General features: G+C 48.7%; 1 protein-coding gene across 1 annotated transcript; it reads right to left on the bottom strand.

The window, feature by feature from the left end:
* Positions 1 to 11,604: 11,604 nt before the first annotated feature.
* Positions 11,605 to 17,836, bottom strand: LOC311177838 (arylacetamide deacetylase-like 3; the record flags this gene model as incomplete). Its single annotated transcript, XM_084244076.1, has 4 exons — positions 11,605 to 12,379; positions 14,030 to 14,093; positions 15,524 to 15,740; positions 17,666 to 17,836. The coding sequence occupies 4 exons, from the start codon at positions 17,834 to 17,836 to the stop codon at positions 11,605 to 11,607; spliced, it is 1,227 nt and encodes a 408-aa protein (XP_084100202.1).
* Positions 17,837 to 21,004: the final 3,168 nt, after the last annotated feature.

Raw genomic sequence — 21,004 nt, 5'->3', positions numbered from 1 at the left:
TTTTACATCATTGTTCATTTTTAAACAATATTTGCTTTCCCCCACCCCCTCAGGTGTAGTCCCCATAGAGTTTCCTTCACCAATGCCCCCGTGCACCATCACCTCAGTCCCCTGTGCTCCTCCCTCCCTCCCTCTGATCCCTCTCCCTCCTCCTCCCCTGCAGGATGTCTCTGATTTATAATTGCCTGTTTTTGCTTTGTTGTGTTTTGTGTTGTTATTATTTTTTAAGATTTATTTATTTATTTTATACAAGCACTCGGTATAGTCAGAAGCGTGGGAGGGTGAAAGAATCCACCAGAGCCAGAGCAGGGGGCAGAGCAGGCAGACTGACAAAATACACTGCTGAGGGGAGCAGTGGGAGCAGCTGGAGAGGTCATGTGGGAGCCTCACCAGCCAGCCAGGGTCAAACCAGCACTGCAGAAGCTGCAGACAGCTTCGCAGCCTAGCACTCAACCAGCATCACCGCCGAGGCCCTGTTACCTTTTTTTTTTTTTTAGATTTATTTATTTATTTATACAAGCACTGGTACAGTCAGAAGGGTGGGAGGGTGAGAGAATTCACCAGAGCCAGAGCGGGGAACAGCACAGGCAGACTGATGAAATACACTGCTGAGGGGAGCAGTGGGCGGCAGGATAGGTCTGTGCGCCATGTGGGACCCTCCTCTGGGGCTGGGGAGCAGCCGGGGATCGAACCGGCGCTGCAGTGGCTGCGGGCAGCTTCACAGCCCAGCGCTCAACTGCTGCACCACCGGGGAGGCCCCAGGTATTCTTTTGAATCAGTGCTTTTGTGTCCTTTGGGTAGATCCCTAGAAGTGGAATTGCTCGGTCAGATAGTAGCTCCATTTTTAGTAGACTGAGGAACCTCCAGACATTTCCTCTTTGGAGAAATGTCTTTTAAGTTCTGCCCATTTCTTGACTTGTTTATTTATTTTGTTTTTGTTGAGCCTTGTGAGTTCTTTGTATATCTTTGTGATCAGTCCCTTATCAGTTGACTGCAGTGGAAAGATTGTTTCCCAAGTAGTGGGGTGTCTCTCTGTTTTGGTTAATGTCTCTTTTGCTGTGCTTTATCTTCTCCTTGACTTTCTTTGCTTTGGGTGATGAGTCTTTAAAGATGTTGTTGCAATGTATGCCTTGTAATGTTTTACCTATATTTTCTTCTACACATTTTATGGTTTCAGGTCTTATGTCCAGTTATTTTATCCATTTTGAGTTGATTTTTGTGCACGGTGAAAGGTAGTGGTCTAGTTTCATTTTTTTGCAAGTGATAGTCCAATTTTCCCAGCACCATTTATTGAACAAACTGTCCTTGTACCATTGCATATTCTTTGCTTCTTTGTCAAAGATCAGTTGTCCATGTAAGTGTGGTTTTATTTCTGGGCTCTCTATTTGGTTGCATTGGTTTGTGTGTCTGTTTTTGTTCCAATACCAAGTTGTTTTAATTATTATGGGTTTGTGGTATAGCTTGAAGTTTGGAAGTGTGATACCTCCTTTCTCCTTTGTTTTCATAAGTAGGGCTTTGACTATTCATGGTTTTTTGTGGTTTCATATGAATTTCACCGGTATTTGTTCTATTTCTTTAAAGAATGTCATTGAGATTTTTATTGGAATAGTGTTGAATCTGTGTATTGCTTTCAGTAGGATGGACATTTTAATAGTGTTAATTCTTCCAATCCATGAGCAGGGGATGTCTTTCCATTTCTTTGTGTCTTTTTCTATTTCTTTTAACAGTGTTTTATAATTTTCTTTGTATAGGTCTTTCACCTCTTTTGCTAGGTTTATTCCCAAGTGTTTGATTTTTTTCAGTTATAAAAGTGATGTTTTTCTTGATTTCTTCTTCTTCAGATTGATTGTGTATAGGAAGGCTTCTGATTTTTGTGTGTTGATTTTGTATCCTGCTACTTACTGAACTGGTTGATTATTTTATGTAGTTTTTCTGTGGAGTTTTTAGGGTTCTCTATGTATACTATCATATCATCTACAAATAGTGATAGTTTTACTTCTTCTTTCCCTATCTAGATTCCTTGTATGTCTTTCTCTTGTCTTATTGCCTTGGCTAGGTCATCCAGTATTATATTGAAGAGCAGTGGTGAGAGAGGACATCCTTGTCTTGTTCCTGATCTTAAAGGAAAGGTCTTCAGTTTTTCGCCATTGAGAATAATATTGGCAGTGGGTTTGCTGTATACGGTTTTTATCATGTTAAGTTATGTTCCTTCTATCCCAAGAATTTCAAGGGCCTTCATCATAATTGGATGTTGGACTTTGTCGAATGCTTTCTCAGCATCTATTTATGTGATCATGGTTTTTATTTTTCTTTTTGTTGATGTGATGGATTACACTGATATCTTCATATGTTGAACCATCCTTGTGCCCCTGGGATGAATCCCACTTGATTGTGGTGTATTATCCCTTTGCGGCATTGTTGGATTCTGCTGGCAAGGATTTTGTTGAGGATTTTTACATCAGCATTCATTAGGGAGATTGGCCTAAAATTTTCTTTTTTTGTGCTGTCTTTGTTTGGTTTTGGTATTAGTTTAATGTTGGCTTCATAGAACATATTTGGTAGTATTCCTTCTTTTTCAATTTTTTGAAAGAGTTTGTGTAGGATAGGCACTGCTGAACGTTTGTTAAAATTCATTTGTGAAGCCATCTGGACCTGGGCTTTTATTTTGGGGGAATTTGATTATTGCCTCAATTTTGCTGCTTGTAATTGGTCTGTTTAGGTTTTCTATTTCTTCTTTGTCCAGCTTTGGATGATTATATTGTTCTAGGAATGTGTCTGTCTCTTCTATGTTGAATTTGTTTGCATGTAAGTGTTCATAGTAATCTCTGATTATTTTGATTTCTACTGAATTTGTTGTGATTTCTCTTCTTTCATTTATAATCCTATTTATACGTGTCTTCTCCTGTTTTTTCTTTGTGAGCCTGGCTAGAGGTTTGTCTATTTCATTTATTTTTTCAAAGAACCAACTTTTGGTTTCATTGATATTTTGGATTTTTTTTAAATTTCTGTTTCGTTTATTTCTGCTTTCATTTTTATTATTTCCTTTCTTCTACTAGCTTTAGGGGTTTTTTTTTAATTTATTGATTGATTGATTTACACATACAAGCACTGGGTACAGTCAGAATCGTGGGAGGGTGAGAGAATTCACCAGAGCCAGAGCAGGGAGCAGAACAGGCAGAGGGACCGAAGTACACTGCTGAGGGGAGCAGTGGGCGGCAGGGGAGGTCTGCGCGCCATGTGGGGCCCTCCTCTGGTGGCCGGGGAGCAGCCGGGGATCGAACCGGCACTGCAGAGGCTGCGGGCAACTTCGCAACCCAGCGCTCAACCGCTGTGCCACCAGGGAGGCCCTAGGGGGTTTTTTTGTAGTTCTTTTTCTAGCTCTTTGAGATGTTAGATTAGGTTGTTTCTTTGAGTTCTTTCATGTTTCTTGATGTGAGCCTGGATTGCTATATATTTTCCTCTTATAACTGTTTTGCTACATCCCATACATTCTGGAAAGTGGTGTCCTCCTTGTCATTCACTCAAAGTATTTTTTACTTTCTTCTTTGATCTCCTCATTAGTCCAGTGGTCTTCCAGTAGTGTGGATTTCAATCTCCATGAAGTAGGAGGGTTCCTTGGTTTTTTTTTTACATGATTTATTTCTAGTTTGATGCCTTTATGATCAGAGAAGATAGTTGGAATGATTTTGATCTTTATGTATCTGTTGATGTTTGTCTTGTGGCCCAGTATGTGATTGATTCTGGAGAATGATCCATGTGCACTTGAGAAAAATGTGTACTCTGATTTTTCTGGGTGCAGTGTCCTAGAGATGTCTGTTAAGTCTATGGGTTCTATGTGTTTATTTAGGGCTCTAGTGTCTTTATTATTTTTTGTCTCATTGATCTGTCCATTGGTGAGTGGACTGTTGAAGTCTCCCACTATATATGTATTTTCTTTAATGTCAGTTTTCAGAGCTGATAATAACTGTCTATTATATTTTGGTGCTCCTTCATTTGGTGAGTATATGTTGATGAGTGTTATATCTTCCTGATGTATTGTCCCCTTGATCATAATGTAGTGTCTGACTATGTCTCTTTTTACTTTTTTTAATTTGAAGTCTATTTCATCTGATATAAGTATAGGTGTTCCTGCCTTCTTTTTTGGTCCATTTCCTTGTAGGATTGTTTTCCAACCTTTTACTTTCAGTCTGTGTTTATCTTTTGTGTTTAAATGTGTTTCCTGGAGACAGCAGAAGGATGGATTTTGTTTTTTAATCCAGCCTGCTACACTGTGTCTTTTTATTGATGAGCATAATCAATTTACATTTGGAGTTCATATTGATATGTTGGCATCTGTATTTGCAATTTTGTCTTTTTTGTCATTTTATTCCTCACATTATTCTGTTCTTCTTGATCATTCTTCTGTTGGTTTTGGCTTTAGGATTTCTTGTAGAATTTTTTGGTGTGGGGGTTTAGTTGTAATGAATTTCTGGAGTTTCTGTTTGTCTGAGAAGGTCCATATTTTTTCTTCAAAGAGGAAGGAGAGCTTTGCAGGTTAAAGTATTCTTGGCTGGCATTGGCTGGCATTGAATATGTTACTCCATTCTCTTCTTGCCAGTAGTGTTTCTTTGGAGAAGTCTGAGGTTAACCTGAATGATTTTCCCTTATATGTTATCTGTTTCTTCCCCCTTGCTGGTTTCATTATTTTTTCTTTGTCTTGGACTCTTGCAAGCTTTACTATTATGTGTTTTGCTGTAGTTTTCTTTTCATTGTGGTAATTGGTGTTCTCCTAGCTTCCTGTATGTCTATATTCATCTCCTTCTTCATACTTGGGAAGTTTTCTTCAATTATCTCCTTGAATATTTTCTCAGATCCTTTGTCTCTCTTCTCACCTTCTGAAATGCCTATAACTCTTATATTTCCTCTCTTTATGGAGTCCATTTTTCTCTTTTGGTTCTTTCCATTTCTGTATCTTCAAGAGTACTGATCCATTCTTCCATTTCCTCAGTTCTGTTTTCAATGCTTTTCCAAGAGCTCTTTGTCTCGTCCAGTAATCTTTTAGTCTCCTCCTTTTCTTTGATTTCCTTTCTTAAGGTCTCATTTTCCTCCTTCAGTCCATTGATTATTTATCTCATCTCATTATATTTTTTAATCATGAAGATTATTAATTCTCTATCTGACAGGCAGAGAAGTTCTTCCATGTCATTGTTGAGATCTGGTGACTGAATTTCTTTTTGGGGTGTGTCCTTCATCCTGCAGGCTTGCTTGGTTATTTGTATTTTTCCATCTCCCTGCTGTTTGCTTTCTAATTTGTTCTATGAGTTGGGATATTGTGCCACTATTGTTGCCAGGCATCTCTTTGGATTGAGCCTTCAGGGGTGTCAAAAACTGTTTTCCAGACTGAGAGCAGAATTTGTAGGCCAAAACTCCACCAGGGTGTTGATGCTGTGGCTGTGTTGCTGGGCACTGTCTCTTACAGTTCCCTCCCTCCATATTTACTCAGTTCCAGCAGAGAATCAGTTCATTGGAGATTTTGCTCTGGTCACGAGGTGGTGCTGGAGACCTGTACTTGCCAACCTGTGCTTTTCCCCTGTTTCTCTGAGAAATTGGGGTGGGGAGGAGGGGGTAGCACCTCGACACAGGGCCTATTGCTCACGCTGGGTGCTGTGTCTGCCCCGTGTTCACCCAGTGCTATGCCTGTGGCTGTGTGGATCCCATGCCCTGAATTCTGTGCTCTAGTTCTCAATCTCAGTGTCTCAGATGCAAAATGATGGCTGTCACCCTGTGCAGAGCCCACTGTTATGGCTCAGCCCACACCCCAAATCCGGTGCCTAGCTCTCAGTTCCAGAATGGGGTCTTGCTCCACTCCTTTCCCTTCTTACCCCAGTTTGTGTGGCCCACCCTCTCTCAGAGCCTGAGGGTAGTTTTGGAAACCCTGGCTTTCAACTATTAGGAAGTTGGTGATTTTGTTCTGATTGCTAGGTAGCACCAGAGATCTTTCCTAGTATCCTTCCAGAGCTTTGCTTTTTCCCAGTGTGTCTCTGGGGAACTGAGTGGGGGTGGTGTGAAATGGCTCAACGGTGTCGGGTGCTGTCTCTTCCCAGTGCCACACGTCGTGGGGATCCCATGCCCCGAATTTCGTGCCCCGGGTCTCAATTCCAAAGCCCTCACATCTGGGACGCGGGTGGTATCCCTGTTCAGTGTCCACAGAAATGGAGCCGTTTGCACCCTGCTCCCATGCCCAAGTGCCTGGCTTTTGATTACTCAGTGGGGGTCTTTCACCTCAATGAAGGTTCCCACGTGTCTCCCCACGAATATAGGTCGCGGGCACGGGAATCTGGGCAGCCACGATCTGCATATGCTGTTTGAGCACACACGTGGTATTCCGCACAAGCTTGCCAGCTGGCCTTGGACTATATGTTGGTCTCCACGGAGTCCTTATCTTCCTCTAACGGCACCCAGAGCCACTTGCTTTACCTCCATGGAGATTCCTGCACGGTTCTCCACAGTTGCTGTTCACGGGGTGCAGCACCTGCAATAGTTCCTTTCCACTCACAGTCTCACTTGATCTGTAGTTTTTTCTCATTGTTGTTGTTTTCTTTCTGTTGGTCAGAGTGTACCAGCTTTGTCAGTGGGGGAGGGTAGCAGGGTTCTGAGCTTTCCTCTCTTTTCGTCCTCTTTTATGGCAACTTTCCTCTTGGAGCAGTTTGCCAGAGTCGCCTGTTTATCTTCTATGTCCTGGTTTTCACAGGAACCTTCCGCTTTTCCTTCCTATTAACTTGTTTTTATGGGAGGACTTACTTGCAGCAATCCAGGGTGTATAGGTGCATGTGTGTTTCTCTGTGTATGCCTGTTTAAAAGGGACATATGAAAGAAGTCCTTTGTAAACTGCCCTGTCAATAAATATATTTCAGTCACAAAATTTTCATTGATTTTAGGATTTTCACAATTCTGTTATTTTTCTGGACTGTGAACTATGATTAGACAATGCATCTCTGATTTTTCCTAAATCTTTCATAACTTCAATTCTTCCCAGGAATAAATGTCTAAATGGAGAACTGATGCATCAAAGATAAAAATATTTTCAGACTTTTGATACATCCTAACAAGTTACTCTTCAGCCAAATTGTTCAATGTACACTCTTCCCCAAAATAGACCCCAAAATGATGGGTCAGTGTTATCACCATCAGTGAATCTTATCATTATATTTCACATGAGCCAGATTTTTTGTCCTTTTAAAATTGCATCTCAGTGCTATTTCACTTTGCATTTATTTGAATCCAGTGACCTGGAGTGCTATTTTATATTTTTTGGTAATTTGAGTTTTCTGTGGACTCGTGAATTTATTTTGTGGGTTCATATCTTTTACCTACTTTTCTATTTCTGCTTATCTTTTTGCATTGACTTAAAAATATTTGTAAAGATACTTTTTCTAGTTGTTGGCCTTTTGGTTTATATTGTTTTCTGCACACATGTTTATCATGATGCAGTAAAATCTACTGTCAGGCTTGAGAGATCCTTTTATGACACAGTGCCTGCGACTTAACACAATGATTTGGAAGTGGAAGATGTCTCTGTCAAAATGTAAATATCCTAATTCACCCCAAAATAGTGAAAAATACATCAGTAAATATGAGAGGGATTGGAACATCAATCACCATTGACGTTTCTAAACATTATACCTTTTGCATGACCAAAACATACAGATGTGGGTTGTGGAATAAACACAGCAGTGCGGGTCAGTATTTTCTGCCTTATTCTCCATGAAATCTTCTTTTTTTCTTAAGCAGAAGGGGAATCAGGGACTCATACGGATAAATACAAGACCATTTCCGATTTCCTGGACTCATCAACTACGGTTAGTAGTGCCAATGCTGTAACAAGTGTCCATAGAGGCTATTTCCCCCTCAACTCATGGATAGGGGGGCATATGGTGAAGGCCCCAACACCAGAGATTGTGGGGTCCATGTTCCTCCACCTCACCTCACCTTCCCCCAGGCTCTCACTGACCCCCCTCTCCACTCTCTGTATTCACCAGGATAGGGAAGCTGAGTAAGAGAACGTCGTGCCTGCCAGAGAATTTCAGAACCAGAACACATCCCCGCGGCTTCCCTGACATGCCAGAGAACCTCGGAAATGCAGCCCTTTCAGTCACCAAAGGTAAAAATGTGACTGTTGGCTGATTCCTGAGAACTTTCCAGCTATACAATCTATTTCCCCTAAGTAGGAGGAGATTGAATATAGGGAAATGGAGACTTGAGCTACTTGGCTGGGTCAAGGAAGCAAAGGTCAGGGGAGGGGCTTGATTTCCATCAACAGGAGCTGCTGTCAACCTTCCCACCTTGAAGACCTGCCTTCCAGATCTTACAGGAAGGTTTTCCTCAGGAGAGTCGTAACAGGAACATTGCCAGCAAGAGTCTGGGAAATGCCAGTTTCCAGCGCCTGGGCCCTGGACACAGGTAAGAGCTCAGGAGGGCGAGGATGGTGCTGAGTGCCAGCATCTGACACAGGAAATCATGCTAGTGTGAGCTCGAATTCAGGTCCTGGAGCCTGGCCACTCAGGCATCCCTGCCCAGGCCAGGTCCACTACTCCATGCCAGGTATCCCTGTTCTATGTTCCTCTGGGCTTCCCAAGGTTCCTTTGTGTTAATTAAGAAATTTCTAGCATCTTTCTCTTGCAGATTTTGTTGCAATGCTCAGTGGCACAGTTTCACACTTGTGAAAGTTGTCTTCACCAGTTTGCTGGGGCAGCCTTAACACAATGGCAACAGTTGGGTGACCTCCTAAGCACTATGTATTGTCTCCGGGTTCTGGAAGCTGGATGTCCAGTATTGTGGTGAGGACAGGGCTGGTTCCTCCAGGGCTGTGAGGGAGAATCCATTCCCTCCCCCTCTCTGGTATTGGGGCAGATGACTGAAGCAGACATATGTCCTCACATGGTCCTCAATGTGTGTCCGTGTCCAGATTTCCCTATTCACGGGGACACTAGTCACATGGGATTAGTGTTCACTCTAATGACTGTATTTTAACTAATTACATCTGCACAACACTATTTCCAAATAAGGTCACACTCTGAGATATTGGGGATGGGATCAACTCGTGAACCGGGAAGGGGATCTTATTCAATCTGTAGCAGGAACTTCTCTTTACCACATTACCTTATGTCATGATGCTTTTTGCTTTGAATTCTACTGCACAAAGGTAAAAGCCAGGCAGTAACTAGGGTGCTTGTACCCCTTGGAATTGGGGTGCCCCTCTCCCGTAGGTGTGTAAAACTCTTCTCTCTCTCTCTACTTCCACACCCATTCCTCCCATGGGAAGAGAAGCAGCTTTTCCAAATGGAGATCTTGGGAGAAGGAAATGGGCACGCTTAAAACCTCTGTGGACTCTGCCTGCCTGCGGGGAAGGGGCTTTCTTGTGGAGGGTGGACAGGTACCCCAGAGAGAGGCGTGTGAGTGTTAGTGTTGTCTGGGATGAGGTGCTTATGTTCTCTGATCATCAGCTTCATCAGAACGAAGTGTGTCCCTCAGTTTCTCGACAGGAAGTAGATACCATGATAATGCTCTGGGCTGAGTGATTGTGAACCACAATATTCCTATTAAAACCAGATCCCCAACATGATGGCACTTGGAGATAGTTTCTTTGGCAGGTGATTAGGGCATGGGGGTGGGTCCAAGTCCATGTGGTTAGTGCCCAGTGACTCCCCAGCGCACCATGTGTGGACATAGCAAAAAGATGGCCACCAGGGACCAGGACACTGGCCCTCACCAGACACAGAATCTGCCAGCACTTTGATCTTGGACTTCCCAGCCTCCAGGAAGGGAAGAAATTCATTTCCACTATAAGCCACCTTTTCCATGGTATTTTTGTAACAGCAACTCAAATGCACTAAGACAACTCAAATTTGGATAATTTGCAGAGAGCTCAGCCAGGCGCAGTGTCAAGATGCTGGGGGCTAGTGTAGCTGGTGACAGGGGCCTCTGTCCCACTCCAGGGCCATGGGGAACAGTGGACCCCAGGCTGTGTGAACAGGGCTCCCATGAGGAGCCAAGCCAGCAGCGGAGGCACACAGCTTGCCCACGACCATCCCACTGACGGTCACTCTGTTTCCTCCCTAAACTTTCACCCCAGATGTTCGCCACCACCCACACCCTCAGGAAAGCAGAGGGCAAAGGGATCCATGTAGGTCAGCACCCCAGGCCAGAGTAGGGAGGTAAAGGTGAGGAGACAATGTCACAGGACTCTTTTCAGCTCCACCACCTCGCCTCCTACTCTGCTTCTCAATGGTGCACCCTCAGGCTTACTGCTGAAACCAGTTACTAGAAACTCCAGGCTGGAAACAGTACCCATTTATTCTCCCGGTTCTGGCAGATGTACAGTAAATAAGGGCAATAAGTATCCTTATCCCAGTTTACACCCGAGGAGCTCAAGTCATTCTCCAACAAGTTGTGTAAAACTCTCAGATCTCCCAGCTGCTGGGTCCTCGAACTTTGGATAAGGAATTCTAGGCCTAATTCCACTAAGACACTAAAGAAATTATCTCAGTGGACAGACGAGAGCGCATTCTAGGGGAAGATGCTGCTTGTTCATTCTTTGGCTCAGCCACCTGATCGATATTTTTGTTAACTGACTATTGTCCAGCGAAAGAGTCTCTTCCTTTACAAAGCCGGGGAAGGGAGCACCTACCAGAGGTTCCCTCAGTGGCAGAAGATGATGCCTCATGGGTGCTGGGGGCACCCCTGGGACTGGAGCAGCCTCATTGGTGGTCCCCAAACACACATTCTCTCTCTGAATGGGGCTATTTTGAGTTGGTTCGGTGTCGACACAGAAACCATTCTCCATATCCATCCCTTCATTTCCCACCATGAACATGGATATGGTTGGGTTAGGTCAGACTCAGCCTTGTGGGTCACTGCCTTGAGTCAGTTTCCCTCCTCATCCTGTCCGCTGACTCTCCATATGTTGCTTGTGGAAGGCAGCTGAGGCCAGAGCTCTGGAGTCAGCCCCCGGGTGGCTCCATGCTGTCATCATCTGTCACCAAGTGTCACCATGGAGGTCCTGTCCCTCCTGTCCTAAGGCTCCGGCCCATCCAGACATGACTCAGCTCCGAGGCTGGGGAACATCAGGGGAGGTGCCAGCAGGAGGAGAGCAACACCAGTTTCCCCACACCCACCTGCAGTCTGGACAGCAGTGCCCAGCCTCTGAGCCAGATTGGAGAAGGCCCCTGAGGTTGGCTATTCACAGGTCCAGGCCCAGGATTGCTGTCCACGGCCTGGAGCAGCCTGAGCAGCCAGAATGCACTCCGGGGTCCCTGGAGCTCGTCCAGCTCATCCACTCTTGTGGCCACTGAAGATTATCACTCAGATTTGTCCAACATGAAAAAGGCAGAAAGTCCCACCACACCCTTAACACCCCCACCCCATGACTGTCTATCCTGTTGTTCTTCCTTCAGATGTCAGAAACATGCAGCTGTGGTTCTAACTCTGGAGCAAGAGGAGATGGTGACCTTGACTCCCTCATGAGCCCGCTCAACGACATGAATGTCCACACCAGAGAGGACGTCCTCACCCGTGGAGAACCTGTTCTGGTTCTGGTCTGGTCATGTGAGCGGGCCGGGGAGCAGGTCACAAGTCATTTATGAAGCGGACTGTGGCGTCCAGGATCTTCCTGGAGCAGGGGAAGGAGAAGAATGTCATGTCGAGGCAGGAGAGCACCCCATGGAAGCCGTCTTCCACGTGGTGCCAGGTCACCCGGACACCCTGGTCCTCCAGCCTCTTCTTGTAGAGCAGCGCGTGGTCCCGGAGAACGTCGTGCTCGCAGCTGACGATGCAGGCTTCCGGGAGCCGCGACACCACGTCGTCCTCCGCGAGCAGGGGTGAGGTCGTGACGTCCAGGGCCTGGAGGCACTCCTGGTAGGCGTCCTCGTTCAGGGGCCCTGGGGTCTGGGGCTGGTAGCCTCTGGTCTTAAACTTCTCAGGGATGTTCTCTGCCCCCAGCCACTTCTGATACTTTGCCCAGACCTCCGGGGGCATGTGGGCATTTTGCAGGACGACGCTTTTCCACGCAGGGTTGATGCTCAGGCAGCTGCACCAACAGTAGAAGAAGAAATCCAGACTGAGCAATGGGATGTTCTTGTTCTGCTGATAGGACGGGCTCTGGAAGTCAATACCTTGGAGGGCGGGGTAGACAAGGACCTGGGCACGGATCTTGGGGAGGTCTGGATAGCACAGGAGGTTTTGGCAGACTGTAGATGCCAACTGCCCTCCCATGCTGTCACCATAGACCACGACGCGGGCTGGATCCACCCCGTACAGCTTCAGGGACCTCAGGAAGTGGATGGTGGCGCAGATGGAGTCTCTTCCCAAAACTGGAAACCTGCACTGGGGGACCATGCGGTACCTAAGAAACATCAAGGAAGACAGTTGAACTCGTCGCCCCAGCGGAGCCCCAACACCTGTGTTTAGCACCCTTCACCCAGATCCCCCTCCCCAACCCCACACCCTCAACTTCCCCTTTTGAAGCCTCACCAGCTGAAGGTAAGGTGTGAGGCTGAATGAGGCGGCAGGCACACCCCAGACGTGGGGCGCGGGCTCAGTACCTGGGAGCTGCTGTTGCCACAGAACTCGGAGCCCTGGCGGTACCGACGGCCAAAAACTTGCCCATCCCCAGCCTGGCCTCTCTGCCCAAATCCCTGACCTTGTCTCCTGATTCCCCCGTTTTCCTGAATCTTCCATGAGCAACTCGAGCTTGCCAGGTGTGATTCTAACCCGTCCTGCCACACTCACAAGCTCCTTAGTAGAATCCTAAAGACCTCAGTGCCACTGGGGCCAGCAGATGACACGCCTGCCTACCCCAGGCCAGCCACGGTGGACCAGGGCACCCACAGCTGTGCTGAGCATGACCTGAGAGCAGGTTGCTGGCAGCAGATATGCCAGCCTGGCATGGCCAGACCTTACCAAATCCAAGAGAATCCAGAAATACAGTTTGGGGAGACATCTCACCACTCTCAATGCTGGCCACAAGCACAATATGCACAAGGAAATTCTCCATGGGACCCACAATCTTTCTGCCAGACACAAGCTCTACCCATTCCCACGGTCCCGATTCTGGGCTCCCCAAATCCAGGCAGGACAGCAGTGCTCTCAAGCCCCACACCTTGTCTGCCTTGGATTCAAACAATGACTGTCACAGACTCTCTGGTATGTTCTACTGAGGAGCCAGTGGCTCAGCACAGCCAGGCCGTAGGGTGTGGGGGGGCCACCAATGGGGTCAAGATCACTGTTCCCTGTGGAAGCAGTTTTGGAGCCACAAATGATAAAGTGAAGCCTTTTTCCAGGTCTTTCTCCCTCAGTCGGCATCTGTGTTCCTTCCTCTACTCAGCCAGCAGTGCCAGGAGCAAGCTGGCCAGTGCGCCCTGCAAGATGCTGGAAAGAGTTCCCTCAGCTGGTGCCCTTAAGCAGAAGTGCAGGAAACGCCAATGGGCGGACGGGCCCTCCTTGTCCCCCCTCCATGTGATGAGGGGTCCGACCCCAGGGCAGGGTTGCCCCGTCTCTCTCCGCCCCACCTCCACCCTGTGTTTGAAGCTCCAGGTTGTTGGGAGACACCCCAGAGCAGTGAGGACAAGGCAGCTTTTGAATTTTCTGGCTTCCTCGGCAGGTACAGGACTGAGAAAGGGCGCGGCTGGGCTCTCGGGCTGCCCTGGTGAAACACACCCCACCACAGCGTGCGGTGTTGGAGGTGCTAGTGTCCAGAATGTTCAGGGCTGTCCCCCCAAAGAGCTCTGGTTGAAGCACAGCACCATCTCTGCTTCCCAAAGAAGCTCACCAAGGAATCCCCCACCCACCCCCCACAGCCATGCACAAAACCCCTTTGTTCACACTCACCTGGCAGGGAGGACCATTACCCTGCGCCCCTGTCCCCTGCCTCCCGTGCTGTCCCCCAGCTGCTCCTCACAGCCTCCCCTCCTCAAGGGGACCCTCCAACACCCCACCTGCCCTCCACGCCTGCTTCCCACCCACCTCCAGGTCTCAGTTGGGTCCCCACACTCACCCGACGGACAGAACCACGGAGTCGCTCTCCTTGCACAGCTGACGGCAGATGCCATGGTGGGTCCCTAGAAAGTGGAAGGTTTTTCACATTCACTGGGGAGGCTGAGGGCAGCCCCTCTCAGCCACAGCAGCTCCACTTTGGGGTCCTAGGGCACAGGAGTCCAGAGATTTTGCGCGGGTCCCCCAGCCGCCCCCACCCTCCTCCACTCCTGCTGTTTTCCCCGGGGCGCTGTCCACCTCCTTGAAAATGCACCCCGGGGCCCACCACTCGTGCAGAATAGCGGAGGGGCGCTGGGCTGCTGGGCTCAGAGGTTCAAGGAGGGAGCTCTAAGCTCAGGATCAAGTTCAAATCCCAGCTCTGCCTTCTCAGCTGGAGCTGACGTCCTGCCAGGCCAGTCCCTTCGCTGCCCAGGGCGTGATTTCCTCATCTGCGCAGTGGGGATATGAGTAACAGGCCTGATGGGCTTTCGCTGACATAAGGCACTTTCTGGGCAGCCTTGGGACCGGCCCCAATAATATTAACCAGTATTGGCATGACATCATCCCTTCATTGGCAAAACCAGCCCCACCACTGACTTAACCCCTTCGTCTGAGAGGCTGCTGCGGTGGACACGCTCACGGCCCCGTGGAAGTCAGTGCTGGTTTCTAAAGGGGTGTCCTCCTAATCCACAGGGGAGAAGTGACGATAACAAAGTTGTCCCCATTTCTAGCTTTGCTCACATTGATTTTCTTAAAATTTTTGGCTCCTTTGTCTTTCTGTGGCAGAGTTTGTCTGTGCCATACATGTTTTCTTAATAGAAAAGTCCTTCCCAGCTAAGTAGAGGTGGTGGTCACAGCCTGGTGAATGTGGGGTGTCCCTCAACTGTACACTTTTTTTTTTAAAGGAGACATGTTTTATTTATTTATTTGTTTGTTTGTTTTGTTTATACAAGCACTGGGTACAGTCAGAAGCGCGGGAGGGCGAGAGAATTCACCAGAGCCAGAGCGGGGAGCAGAGCAGGCAGAAGGACCGAAGTACACTGCTGAGGGGACAGCGGGAGGCAGGAGAGGTCTGCGCACCATGTGGGACCCTCCTCCGGTGGCCGGGGAGCAGCTGGGGATCGAACCAGCGCTGCAGAGGCTGCGGGCAGCTTCTCAACCCAGAGCTCAACCACTGCGCCACCGGGGAGGCCCCCTCAACTGTACACTTTTAAATGGTAGGTGTTGTGCTATGTGAATTTCGTGTATCCAGACAGACGCACAGACACTCACATAGTCCATGCGCAAGGATGTATTCCCTGCATGAGCAGCGTGTTCCATATACATGCACACGTGTGTCACTCGTCACTTCCAGAAAGAGCTCACATCCCATATCTTTGATGTCTTTGCTCATTCAATGGGGAACCTGCTTGAAGTCCCAGGTGCTGACAAAGCCCCAGGAGCTAGAGGGGTACCTCATGATGGGCTCCACCTGCTGAGGCAGGTGGCCTGGGGGCTGGCTGGGGCAGGCACTTACTCAGGCTCCCCATGATGCCCCCGCCTCCGTGGTAGAACACGATGCCCGGCCTGCTGGAGCAGGAGGTCGCCTTGGGCTGGTACAGCTTCACGGGGATGGTCCCGAAGCGGAGCTCCGTGACCACGACTTCAGGGTCATTCTTGAGCGGGGGCAGATCATGCATGAAACGGAAAAACTGGGGCATAGAGCAGATCCTCAGCTTCTCTAAAACAGTGCCCTGAGGTGAGAAAAGAGGCAATATGGTGGGCGGGGGCTTCAGTGGGTCCTTGCTGCTGTCTGAGGCCTCACCTGTCTCTGCCAGAGAGGGGCGGCCCCATCCCTGCTGGGCCCGGTGTCTCCACGGCACTGCATCAAGGCCACCCCACCCCCCCGTGGCCACACTGTCCACCCCACCAGGCCTCTCCTACCCCTCCCCCAGATGCCTTCTCCCCAAGCCTACAAACCCAGCTTCAGATGCCCCTACCTGGAGCACCCCCAGGAGCTCCCTCTCCACCTTGGCCCGGATATGACCTCTCCTCCAGGGAGAACCCCCTAGAGCCCCCACCCCACCCCAGCCAAAGTGGATTGGGACAACGAAGCCATCCAAGATGGAATTGCTGCGCTGTGGTCATGCTTTTCAGAGGGAGGGGTCTTGTCTTTTAGGGAGACCCACTGATATGTTTTTGGATCAAATAATGTGATTCTCGGATTTTCCTGGTAAGGAATTGGGCAGAGGGGGCAGCGGGGGCACCGAGGACCTTCAGTGTTGCTGGCGCTGCAGGAGCCCCAGTTCTGTCTCCCTCAGTTCCCACTGAACCCTTGTTTGCATAATAACAGGAGAAAGTGAGCAAAAATGTTGGTTTCCCCAAGGGCTGGCTCTTTGCCATGGCCTCTCCCCCTTTTCTGTGCCAAGGTCACTTAGGGTTTCAGTGACCCTGGTGACCTCGTCGTGCGTGGCTGGAGAACAGGAAATGAAATATGCGGGATGACAAAGGAAGGCCATTGTATCTGACTCTCGATATCAGAGTAAATTGTGCTGTAATGAAATAACGCGTGTGGTCCCGACTGGCCCATGACTCCAAGAGGCAGCCGCCTCTGCACTGTCACCCTCCAAGGGACAGGAGCCTGAGCGGTTTTTCCACCAAAGTGCAAATGGCCAGAACCGCTCCTGACGCGCCTTTGTGTCTCTCGGTGACCTTGGAAGCTGCGCCGCCAGCCTGTGGTCTCTGCCCCTAGTCACAAGAAGAATGTCCAGTAGAGGTTATGGAGACGGGGCCATTGAGACCACATGTGAATTCTTAGCTCTCTTGCATCCTGTCTTCGTGGGGGCTCGTGGATCCCCCTGCGTGCACACAGGGGATCCCCAAACCCCCAGACCCTACCACACAGCCTTGCCAATCTGTGCAGCATTTTGCTCCTTGCTGTGCCCACCCACCACGTGAGCCTCACGCTCCCCAGCACCATCTGCCTGGACTCTGCTTCTCTCACCATCACTATCCCCAGAGTGGTGTCCGCCCGAGGACACAGGGTAGTTGAAATACACTTTTGTGAGGGATACAAATCAATCAGCCACAAGAAGGAATTTCAGAAGCAATGGCTCTGCACCAGGGAACACCCCTGGGGCGCAGTGCCCTGAAGCCAGGCTGCTATCACTCCCTATTTTTCAGTAGAAGAAACTCAGCGACTGCATTTGGGAAGCTGGACTGTGCAGGCTGAACAGCCAGGCCAGGGGGACCCTAGGTGGAACCTCGCATCCTGTGAAAGCTGAGCCCCAGCTCTCCTCCATCGGGGTATCTGAGAGCACAAGTGCCAGCAACCAGTTCATTAACTAGATTTCCTGTATTCAATTTCTGTCCTACCCCGCCCCAGCCACATGCTCTCAGGCATCACTGTTTACACGTGTGTTCTGAAATGGCACACACCGGATGGCAAGCAGGGTCAGGGTCCAACTCTTGAGGCTAACAGCTCAGTCCCACATGACACCACCAGCAAGAGGATGGGCATTATATCCCCTTGTGGGGATTGTTCAGGTTTGAGAATATACTGTCTGCTCCTCCACCGACCACATGATATTTGTGTTCATTCGATGAAGGTGCTGGGATGTTTTTTCCCACCTCCCTCCTTACGCCTCCCAAGGAGGCACAAAGAGAATGCAAAACTCACCCACATTATCATTAGCTTAAAGATGCAATGTAGGAGCCGTAATCTTGTTTTGCGGTTGATGCCTGCAGGGATGTCCACGGTGAGGAATTCAGTGCAGAAAACCCACACCGAGACCATGGCCAGGAGCACGCCCGCCAGCAGGAAGAACGGGAACAGAAGGATCAGCAACATGCTGTTCCACCGCAGAGGAGGCCGGGAGGAGGCTGGGAGGAAGCTGTGTCCTGGGCAGTCCACTCAGGACATGAGTTGGGGCCGGCAGAGAGGTCCACTTATACATCACTGCCTGCCCTCCACACCTCCCCATCTTGCACAAGCCCAGCCCAGCGCTGAGAATCACAGACTCAGGTGAGACCCGGTCCTGGGACAGGACTGGTGTAAAGGACAAAGTGTTTCTGCAACCTGACCCAGATGGAAATGAAAACTGCAGCTCACACCATGGGTCTGGTCCTCAAAATATCCTGGGGTGAGTCCCCATGAACATCACAAGCACCTTTCCCTCCACCTGCACCCTGACCTCATCGCTCAGCCGTTGCTCATTCTGTGATTACACCTGCTGTCCCACACTTGCCTGCCCAGGAGGTCTTTGCAGTTGTTGTTCTCTATGTAATCTTCTTGCACAGAAGTCAGTAAGCGCAACCCTCCCCCACTGCATTCCTCTGTTCAAATGTCATGTCTCCCAGGCTTTTGTTATCTTGTGGCCCTTATCAGCTGAGAGACTCATTCTACACTGCCTCTCTATGGTCTGCACAACATAACCTCTGTAAGGACAGGGACTTGCTTTGTTTACTGCTTTATCTCTAGAAGGTAGTTCAGGACTGTTCTTAGCCTGTAGAAAGAAGCCTAACTTCACGAGCAGACTCTGCCCTTTTCATTCAAAAGTGAGAAAAATGGGGCTTATGGACCATCCAGCTCAGGTCAGACCTGTACCCCACAGAGGAAGGGAACCCCATCACTGTGGTGATGAGGATACTCACTCTTCTTCCACCTCCCCAGTCAGGTGGGAGAATGGTGGTCTCAGGAAGGGGGAAGTTAGCCCCTAAAGACATCTGACGTGTCTGCAGACATTTTTGCTTGTCATAGCTGGGTGAGTGGCTGACATCTCATGGGGAATTGCCAGGGAATATTGCTAAACACACAAAAAGCACCGGGTGGACCCCCTAAAGTGGAGTAATCTGGTCCCATGTGTCAATGGGGCCACAGGTTTGCGTGGAACAGGCTTGAGTTTGAGTCCCAGGCTTGCCAATGTCAGTGTTCAGATTCCAAGCAAGTTTCTTAGACTGGCGAACCCTCAGCCTTCTCCGCATCATGGCGCCAATGTCTGCACAGTGTCCAGCATGAGCCTGGCCTGTAGAAAGAGTAGTAGGTGACAGTGAGCCAGGCTGACTTCAGCGTGGTCTCCAAGCCCAGCTTATGCCTCCTGGGCACACGAAAACACATTCCAGCTCCTGCTGCTTCTGGGGGACCCAGGGATTTGTTTTTGCTAGAGGTGTGAGTGACCGAGCAGGGACCACTCCAGGCCTGGCCATTGAGTGTCCATGCAAGCCCCCTGTGCTCCCTTCCAGAAGGGAAGGATTCAGGACACCTAAGTCTCTCGAGGGCACGCCCAAGATCCCGGAGCCATGCCCAGGAGGGAGGTCCCATCAGGTGTTGCACATCCTCTGTGCTAAGCTGTTGCCAGATGTCCTGCAGCTGGTGGCTCCCGAGTCAGGGCTGTAACCACAGAAGCAGGGCTTGAAGGGCTTGAGCAACACCAAAGTTGAAACTGAATTTAGTTCATGAAACTCTGTTTATTTCTTTGTCGTTTTAAACTCTGACTCTGCCACATAGGACTCCCTCCAGGAAGCAGCTGATGCCAGTCCCTGGGCCGGCATCCCCTGTAACCTGGAGGAGCAAAGAAGGTGCAGGCAGTCTTCTGGGCGCCTCTCCAGCCGTGCCCCCACACTAGCCTCCTATCATGGCCCCTGCACCCTCCCCTGCTCTCTGCTTCTTCACTCCTATAATGAAGCTGACATCCCTCTGCTTTTGTTCACTTTAGTTCTCCCATCAGCCCTTCAGGTGGGTCCTGTTCTTGTCCCCATTGTACGTATAAACAAAGTCACTCTCCACGAGGTGAAGTCACTTCCTCAAGGTAGTGAAACTCACAAGCAGAAGTGACAGAGGTGGGGTATGCAAGGCTCTTCCGGATCCCTTTACTTTGAGCAATGAGAAAATTTCTATGAACCAAGAAAACACTCCACAAAGTGTAGCCCCTTGCATGTCTCTTAACCATGCAACCCCACCATGGAAGTGGATTAAACAGGAACAAATCCTCCAAAAAAAAAAACCCAGCTGAAGGCATAGCAGGCCGTAGGGTGACAAATCTTTGTTGTGGCTAAGATTCATTTTATGATGATGGGAAAGAGGAATCTACTGGCTGTGTAGCTGGTCCATTTTTTAAACATTTTTAATAACCCAAGTAAAAAGTGCTCATTTTGGCATATCAGTACCCTGATTTTTTTGGCATGCTAATGAAATCTCAACTTCCAGATCTCTCTGCTATATGATGGAGCATTTAAGTACTACTTTCTGGATTTTTGTGATGTTTATGGTGGATTCTGCTTTCAAAATTCTGTTCTCAAAATAGTTTGCTAGAATTTCTTTTCTCATTCTATATTCACTTTTGGGTTTTTTGTTTGTTTTTTACATTAATTTTTTTATTTTTTACATCATTGTTCATTTTTAAACAATATTTGCTTTCCCCCACCCCCTCAGGTGTAGTCCCCATAGAGTTTCATTCACCAATGCCCCCGTGCACCATCACCTCAGTCCCCTGTGCGCCTCCCTCCCTCCCTCTGATCCCTCTCCCTCCTCCTCCCCCATAGTATGTCTCTGATTTATAATTGTCTGTTTTTACTTTGTCGTGTTTTGTCCTGTTATTATTTTTTTAAAGATTTATTTATTTATTTTATTCAAGCACTCGGTATAGTCAGAAGTGAGGGAGGGTGAGAGAATCCACCAGAGCCAGAGCGGGGAGCAGAGCAGGCAGAAGCACCAAAGTACAGTGCTGAGGGGAGCAGCGGGAGCAGCAGGAGAGGTCATGTGGGAGCCTCACCAGCTGGCCTGGGGTCGAACCAGCACTGCAGAATCTGCAGACAGCTTCGCAGCCCAGCACTCAACCAGTGCCACTGGCGAGGCCCTGTTACCATTTTTTTTATAGTGATGTCTTATTGGGTTCCCCTATATTCCTGCTATAAGTAAAACCATCTGATATTTTTCTTTTTCCTTCTGGCTTATTTCACTGAGCATAATTCCTTCTGGTTCCATCCACATTGCTGTGAATGGCATGACTTTATCTTTTTT

This window comes from Talpa europaea, assembly GCF_964194135.1.
Source record: "Talpa europaea genome assembly, chromosome: 9".
NCBI classification, from domain to species: domain Eukaryota; kingdom Metazoa; phylum Chordata; class Mammalia; order Eulipotyphla; family Talpidae; genus Talpa; species Talpa europaea.
Note: the sequence above shows the minus strand (reverse complement) of the source record. Positions and strands in the feature narration are given on the sequence as shown.